We start from the raw sequence: 8,627 nt of genomic DNA on the forward strand, positions 1-8,627 counted from the left end.
CAGTGACACAGCAGATGTTCTTGCATTCCTTGGCAGTTTTTTCCCATTTTCACAACTTGAGACTATATCCGGTATGTTTTACATAATAAATAGCAAAAACAAATATAAAATAAAAAAATGTTAATCAATAACTTTTTTCTTTTGAGCAAAAACCAAGACTAGGTTTCGCTTTTTTCATTTTTAAGGCAAATGTATGAGGCAAAGTTTCGCGAAATAATCAAATAAGTTCCCGAAAAATCCCGAAAAGCAAAACACAAAATGTTCCGTAAAAAATTGAACAGATCATTAAAAACTCCGTGCAAATCTTCAAGTCTTGAAAACCCCGAATTATCTAGAAGGGCTTCAGTCTATTATTGAGGCAAGAAATTAAAGCAAAAATAATCGGTAGATATTACGGGCCTACAAAAGTCCAGACTTTAAGGCCATACAAATTTTTTCGAGGTTGCACTGAATTCGAATCCAGTTCGAGATATTCAAGCCTAGACAAAAAACCAATTTTATTTCTCAGCATATATGCATTTTCATTGTGAAATTTAAAAGAAAAAATCGATGTGTAATTTTAAAAAATATAAGTTTTCGGCGTAAATTTGCAAATATATATCACAAAGTTCTCACTTCACCATAGAATATGGTAGTTAAAATTGGTCTGGCGAACCCCTTGATCTCAGTGGTGAACTCCCGCATCTCAGATCTTTTAATTAGTACTTGAAAAAATGTTAGTTAACATTTGCGCCTTTTCATTAAATTAACATTCTCTGCTAACATTCAACAAACAAAAATACTGCCTACTTTCAGGCTGAAATTTTTGCTACACTGACAGCATTAAATAAATTACAAATTTTAAATTATTTCCATTTAAATATTTGGCGCTTACGCTTTTGCTAATAGGCAGTTTCGCGAAACTAAGCGAAAAATTATTATTTTTTGTCTGAATTTAATATGGATGTTTGGTCGAGTTTCTCCTCCAAGTCTTACGCCACCTCTGAAGGGAAAATGGATTTTAAGAGCAGCTTTTTCTAGGCAAAAAAAATATTTTTCTATTTTCAGATGTTGCTCGAATCAGGCATCAACTCAAGTTCTACGGCATGGTAGTACGCACCTCTAAGCACTAGGTTACAGCGGCCGCTCAATTTAAAGTCAAATATGTAATTCATCACTTACCATGATATGAAACGGTGACAAACGATATCTGCACACAAGTCTCTGTACAACCAATTGGCTTTAGTGTACGCACAAATTGGCCATTATGAATGGTGTACACATTAACAGTGCCGTCCTAGAATGCAAGCATAAAAGAAAACATACGATTTCGTATCTCCATAATAAACAACTACATAATTGCAAATTTAGAGCGTACCAGCGATCCCGAAACCACCATATCTAATTCAGTGTAAATGGCTACACTTGAAATTGCATCGTCATGACCATACAGAGTGGTCAATGGTTTGGGCGAGAATACATTTTGCGTATTCAATTGTGTGACCGCCTGCAAATGCGCCTGACCTGTGAGTGCATGCATTGGAATGTTTGTGCTGGCCTGCGCGCTACCATACTGTTGACTCTGTATGCTCCAAACAATGCAAGTGCAATCACGTGAACCGGTCACTAAGTAGGAGCCGCAATTGTCCAACGCCAGGCAGGTGATAATGTCTAACGAAGAGGAGCAGAATATGCAAACAGTTAAATATTTACAAAAGCTTGAGAAGCGATCGATCGCTCATTGAACGACATTTATGCACACACCTAAATGCCGCGTCACTGATGCCACCGCCTTGCCTTTGTGCAAATTATATACACGCAGCGAATTATCCCAAATGCCACCCGCGTACAGCAGTTTGCCATCTGTGCTCACAGCGAATAATTGTGAGTGTGGATTTTGCGAGGGATGAAAGGGACCGAATATGCGTTTACGATTTCTACAGAAAAAAAGAGAGACGTTAGATTTAGGTGTAGCAAGGCAGCAATTAATAATAACACCCACTTCAAGTTCGTGGTTGTCGCATCGATTTCCAATAAAAATCCACGTTCTTTGTCGTACGACATCCATGAATTCGCACCAAGTATGCAAGATTTGGATATGCTGACGAGCACGTCAGGGCTGAGCTGTAGAAACGAACGTGGCGGACTACGCGGTGCGCTTAGGAAGACAATTGGATCTTTTGGTGTTGATAGCTCACAATAGTATTGCACAACCTTATCGAGAAATTGCGTCAAATCTGGTCGCTTCAACTCGGCGCGCACCAATTTCAACGCAGTCTCCTCCTGTGTCAAACGACGCGGATGTGGTTCACGCAATAATTGCGATGGCACTTGACCAAAGTTGTTGATCATACCCTCAACTGCCTCACGCTCGACCGGGTTGGTTATTTTATCCAGATCTACGGCACCTTCATAGGAGCAATAGTAGAAAACGTTGAGCGCTTCGACAGCTTTGGGCCCCTTTTGCTTGTAGCTGTGGGAAGAGGAAACAGCAGAAGTTATTACATAGTTGAAGGTACAGCAAACTCACCCAAAAATCAAGTCGATCCAATGATGCAGATTTTGACTAACATATTCCGATTCTAAAGCACGCCGGTGGATGGCAATAAACTCTTCGGGTGTGGTAGCCCAAGGCGGCAGTATGACATCGTCTACTTTCTCTTTTGTTATTTGTAAGTGACCCAAATCGAATCTGAAATTAAATTATTTGAGTAAAATCTTTCAAAAAAGGTGTTTCACAATTATAAACATGCCCCTTACTTATTCATATTTTTCAGAAATTCAGGAAAATAAAAGAATTCCGGTATCAGCTCCTTCACATCGTTCGGATTATCCATTAACAATTTCCATGTTTGTGGTATCGAATGAAATTGCCGATCCGCCACATCGAAACGACCGCTTTGTAGTTCAATGTGTAGCGAGGTAAATGGTTCGACGCGCAGCAAATAGTGCAAGACGCCACCTGAATTCGAATAATGTGTGCCATAATGGAATTTCGGTATGGCGCCAGAAGGATCTTCAAATGATTCATATTTGATGCGAACGCCAGCTTCGTTTTTGGGATTTATCTAAGGCGAAAGAAATTGTTTAAGAATTTCCAATACACACACACACACACATGAAAAAATGCCCCCCCAACTTACCACACCGACAGGCTTGGAGAGATCACGAAAGGATTTTGGATCAGTCAAGTCCAAAACATCACTGGTATAATCGGATAATATCCAGGGAAATACTGGATACTGACTGAGGTCGTTGTAGGAGCGACCTGTCAAGTAAAAGGAAATTTTTTTGTTTACGCAAATATGTATAAAAGAATTTGGCGCATAACATACCTGCAATTGTATTCAAGTACATAAGATATTCGAAATTTGAAATCTCGCGATTAACCCATTTCTGCGTGAGTCCTGAAGTGCGCAACAATTCTCCTGGCGAACGTCCAGAGCCATATAAGATGTTTGGCGGCTGCAGGCTTAGAATTTTTGTAAAAACTTTGTTGCGTGTCTGCGCGAAAAGTGTGTAGAGCAATTAAAATGTGCAGTGAAATTAAAAAATGCGCAACTCACCTTTGTGGTAAAATTTAAAAAATAGCTGGTTTGATCTATCAAAAATATTTCTAAAGCACTGCGCCGCAAATTGTATTTACGTAAATGTACCTCGCGTATCTTGCTGATGGGGAAGCTGAAAAAGACAAAAAAAATTTAAAAAAGTATATATGTATTTATTAATAAATATTCATCCTTTTTATATTATTAGTTTGTAGCACAACTCACCGAAAATCATGCTTGGAACCATCATCCGATGGCGGACTCAGGTCGATGAATGTAAAAAGCGTTTGATTAACCTCAATTTTACCCTTCACTTTGGTCATCAGCGTGATGAGTTCACAATCCTGTGAGATAACCGATTTCTCTAGTGGCACATCCTGTTGCGATTGCGCTTCAATCGACTGCCGTAGCTCTTCTTCGAGTTGTAAATTCTCATCGTCGGCCAAGAAGTCACGCACCACGGCATTCTTTATGGTCGAATCGAATTCCGAGATTTCTCTATAGAAAATATTTTTGTGTATTAATTGTATACATTTAAATATGAGTCTTTCTCATCCCTACCTTGGATCGTATGCATTTGTGGCATTATCGCGTAAATTCGCCGCATTCTCGTGCTTATTCGGATACAATTGCGGTTCGAGTTTTAGGCGCATGCGTGCAACATTCTCGTGATTTGCGAGCATCCAATATTCGTCATCTAAATTACTGCAAGTAGTTGTTGTGAGAATTTTTATTATGAATTTGTTTTTGTACTATTTATTTAAGTGTTTTGCATGTTACTAAATACCGCGTATAAAAGTATTTATGTTGTTGTTGTTGTAGCAGCATACAAATTCCCCAAAGACTTTTTGGGGAGTGTTGCTGGAGTGACAGTCCTTGGCCAGATATAAATCTGGGTCGTTCCGGTTACGTAGACCCGACTGTCGTCGGAACGAAAAAGTATTTATGTAGTTAGTTTCACCTAATGAAATACGGCGTACAAAAGTACTAAGAGACATTGGCTTCACTATCTACCGCATTGTAAAGTACTTAAAGCTTTTGACTTCACCAAATACTAGAAACTTAATAATTATGGCTTCTTGATTAAATATTAAATATGTACTCGCAATTAACTCAGTATAAAAACAATTTTATTAAAAATAAAGAATTTGCGGATTTTTGGCACTGCTTTGAGATTTTTGAGACTACTTCGGGATTCTCGGGATAGTTTCAGGATTTTCCAGACTAAGTAGATGCTTCGAGATTTTGAGGCCGGTTTGGCGTTTTTGGACTACTTCTCGATTTTCGGGACTACCTCGGGATTTTCGTGACTTCGTGATACTCGGGACAATTTCGGTATCTTCGGAAATACGTCCCTATTTTGGTGATTTTTTCGGGGCATACTAGAGATTTTGGGACTACTTCTCGATTTTCGGGACGGTTTGGGGATCACCTCGGTATTTTCAGGTTTCGCGAGATTCATTTACGATTTTCTTGACTACCTCGGAATTTTCGGGACTATTTCGGATTGTTGGGACTACTTCTCGATTGTCGGGACTGTTTCCAAAATTTTGGGAGTATTCTTTGGGATTCCATCTCGATTTTCGTGATTTTCGGGACTGCTCCTCGATTGTAGTGACCGGTTCGGGATTTTTCGGACTAATTATAGATTGGCGCTTATACTTGGGATTTTTCGGAATACATACAAATAACGGGATTTTCTGAACTAAAATTTATTTGTAATTTGAAGTGGAGTGAGTTAAGATAAATTGATTTGAGATGAGTTGAGTGAGGTCAATGTAAGGTATTTAGTGTTTAAGAATTTAGCCATTGACTAAATACCTTAGTACTTTATTGGGAGTATTTGCAATCTCTAAGGTATCTAATTACTTTAGATCAAGGTAATTAGCAACTGTTAAATTCTTTATTTATTTTTTTTTAATTTAGTATAAAGGAACTCCTAACCACAAATTTTTTTTTATTTTAGTATTTCGCAACTCCTAAATAGCCATTCCATTTCGCTGTGACAGTTCTGTTGTGCAGCATGCGGCAGATAATCCTAAGTAGTCCGGATAATACCTTATGTAAAGCTCCCCGGTATAAAGGAAGGCACCAACTGCAATATCTCAATCGCTCTCGAGGAAACCTGTTTCCTGTGCTATGTAGAGCTTAATCAGTCTCTCAAGAGTTTTCAATAGGAAAGGGGGAGGCTGAGTGGTTCGAAGTCCCTCAGAAATACGTTATCCTCACACTCCTTCAAGTTCCTGAGATTACCCCATTTCTAAGCAGCTCGCATAGCAGGGAGTAAGTCCGGCGAAGTTTCCACAAGAGCTAAGACGTTTTGTATTAGATAGCTCGTAAAGTGTATTTACCACCGCAATTAAGACTAGGTCTTAAGCTGCTCCAGGTCTTTTTTTTGCGTATTTTGAGGTAAATACATACTTGTCCCATCTACGCTTTGGTAGTTGTTGTGCCGAAAAGAATACATTTTACCAAAAGGGGCGTTATTCCAACTTCTAATAGGGATTTACCGATAGCCACCGGTGATCATTGATGGTACGAAAAACAAAAGGCTAGTGTTTTGATAGCATTAGTACAAATTTGTTTATCCAAAGATCTGCCTTTGTAGTAGACATATTGATAGTTTGATAGATTTTTGTGATTCAGCTGCTTAGCCCATGGCCTAAGAAAGTTCAGCGGCTTATCTGAGGGTAGCAGATGAATGTGACCAAGCTGCGACCACACAAACATATTTTGCGAGGCTATGAGTCTTGCGACCGCCAGTTTGCCTCTTAAAGTTACTTCCACTTAGAACTCCTATGCTTTCGTTACTATAGTCCATACATAGTCTGGAGTCTGCACATAGATAAATGGCCTAGATCTCCATTTGAAGGAAGCTGGTGTATTTCCCTAGAAGATCAGCGAACTTGGTAACTTAATATAGCCATAAGTCCAATTAATTGTTTATCAAAATTTTTTTATTAACGATGAAAGTTTTCAACAAAGACAATGAGTATTTCTAGTTTATTTACAAATGGATGTCCCCTGTTGAATTGCCTTGTTCCGCCCATATTTGGCGCGCACAGCGCTCCTCATTCAATCGGCAAGGCAATCGCAACTCAACAATTAGCTGACATTTGGACAAGAGGGTGTCGGTACGTTGGTAATCAATAGGTCAATGGTCAATAATCCGGCCTGTTTCCTTCCGTGTGGCTTAGACAACAATTGGAGCAGCGAAGGACTTGGCAACAACTGGTGCTGGTGCGGCTACAATGGGGGCAGCAACAGACTTGGCAGCGACGACGGGTGCAACAGCAGCCACCGGCACATCCTTCTGTACGACAGCATTGAAACCGTTGATGGAATCAGCGTAGTAGTTGACAATACGACGGGAACCATCGGGTTCGATGAGCGAGTATGAGCCGCGTACGATATCACCATCGCGTGTCTCCTCTTGGGTCTTTGAGTCACCGGTCAGAGTATCCTGCACGTTGTAGGCGTAACTGTACTGTGGGTGTGGGTCAACAATATCTGAAGCGACAGCTAGTGGTGCAGGAGCGGCGGCGGCAACTAATGGAGCAGGAGCGGCAGCGAGCGGTGCGGCAACTGGAGCAGCAAAAGCGCGGGGAGCAAGAAGTGGTGCTGGCGCAGCGGCGAATGTCCTGGCAACAACTGGTTTCACAATGGGTGCAGGAGCAGCGGCAGCAACCAAAGGTGCTGGAGCAGCGGCATAACGAGCGTAGAAGGGGGCGGCGGCATAGGCAGCTGGTGCGGCGGCGTAGGCAAATGGTGAAGCAGGTCCGGCAGCATATGCGAGGGGCGCGGGACCAGCAACAATACCAGCATTGGCGGAGAGTGCCAAAGTGGACAGAACAGCGGCAAACTAAAAGTTTGAAAAGAAGAAAGATATTTTTTAAAATCGTTTTTAACTTTGAAAGAACGGACACGCGGACTGCGAATACGACTGGCGGGGCGAATGGCAGAGCTTTGAGCGCGCTTTGGCTGCGTTGGTAATCCAAGAATCCTTTGCTTTGGCGGCGCTTCTGCTTTTCGCTCCAACAGACGTAATCCAAGTGCCCGTTGCCTGTGGTGTGTGCGATATGCGATCGAGGATGCAATGATCGCCACATCCATTAATTGTAGTACTTACAACAAATGGACTCATTGTGTGCTTAAGCTGATTAGATTCTCACTGTCGGTTGATTAAAATAAAACTGACATACTTTTTCCAAAATCGCGACGCTTTTTATACCCAAAAAATTGAGCGACTCGAGCGTGCGCTGATACCACGACTAGAAGACTCGAAGCAGAGCAGAAAGACGGTTTCCAAAAAATTTGAATATTTGCTCTGTGCTGTACTACTTGACGACGCCGCAATTACCACCCCACCCCCACCTCGAACGATACCACCATTTCAGGTGTTGCGGATCGCATAAAATTGTGCTCTCGAAATTTTGTTGTTTTTCAATTTTGTAGATTTTTTATTTTAATTTGTGTTTTTTTTTTAACCATTCGTCGTGAGCAACTCATATGAGTGTATGACCTCTTCACTTCGAGCGATTCGAGTGACACTTTGCACACGAAGGGCGGTTGGTGTTAATTCAAGAAGCTAAACACGAAACCAGCCAACAACCAATGGCCAATCAACCAAAAGTATACATTTTGAAATTCTACTAGCAAATGCTGGGCACGTAAATCGGGTAAAACCGCTGCAACGCTAGCGCGCAGGCAAGTAGGTACATATGTATGTACCTTAGGGTGGTTCAAAAATACATGTGAAAAAGTAAAGTCCGAATTTTAATGCGCTCACCCTCTAGGATTCTGCTATACCTAAAAAAATATACCCCTGTTTTTTGTTTTACTTTGAAATCAAAAAATATTTAGAGGTCGCTCAAAGTTTTCCATGTATTTTATATGGGAAAAAACAACTTTTCGTAGAAGTGATATAGAGTTCCTAAAAATCGATATTTCCGATCGGAAAACTCTGTTTCTCTGCAGCATATTCCCAATAATAATACTCAATTGTTTATTTAACCATTTTTTCATATTAACTATAATTTATAGGTCCACCAAAAACCCCCAAAAATCCCGAAAAATGCAAAGGGGGGACCAATAAACGAT

General features: G+C 40.6%; 2 protein-coding genes across 2 annotated transcripts; both read right to left on the bottom strand.

Annotated features, from left to right (window-relative positions):
- Positions 1 to 1,161: 1,161 nt before the first annotated feature.
- LOC118754211 (neurobeachin-like protein 1) lies at positions 1,162 to 5,785 on the bottom strand (the record flags this gene model as incomplete). Its single annotated transcript, XM_036489078.1, has 12 exons — positions 5,781 to 5,785; positions 4,089 to 4,232; positions 3,753 to 4,025; positions 3,546 to 3,660; positions 3,315 to 3,483; positions 3,123 to 3,247; positions 2,740 to 3,047; positions 2,510 to 2,671; positions 1,982 to 2,452; positions 1,744 to 1,916; positions 1,358 to 1,650; positions 1,162 to 1,276 (listed from the first exon to the last, which is right to left on the bottom strand). Coding segments are annotated over exons 1-12 (2,353 nt in total), but the record flags the coding sequence as incomplete, so codon positions are not given.
- Positions 5,786 to 6,466: 681 nt separating this feature from the next.
- On the bottom strand, positions 6,467 to 7,798 carry LOC118754210 (larval cuticle protein A3A-like). Its single transcript, XM_036489077.1, has 2 exons — positions 7,657 to 7,798; positions 6,467 to 7,389 (listed from the first exon to the last, which is right to left on the bottom strand). The coding sequence occupies exons 1-2, from the start codon at positions 7,669 to 7,671 to the stop codon at positions 6,721 to 6,723; spliced, it is 684 nt and encodes a 227-aa protein (XP_036344970.1). The 5' UTR covers positions 7,672 to 7,798; the 3' UTR covers positions 6,467 to 6,720.
- Between the last annotated feature and the right edge of the window lie 829 nt (positions 7,799 to 8,627).

The sequence above is a fragment of the Rhagoletis pomonella genome, unplaced genomic scaffold (genome assembly GCF_013731165.1).
Source record: "Rhagoletis pomonella isolate Grant_MI unplaced genomic scaffold, Rhpom_1.0 Rhpom_scaffold_03553, whole genome shotgun sequence".
NCBI lineage: Eukaryota > Metazoa > Arthropoda > Insecta > Diptera > Tephritidae > Rhagoletis > Rhagoletis pomonella.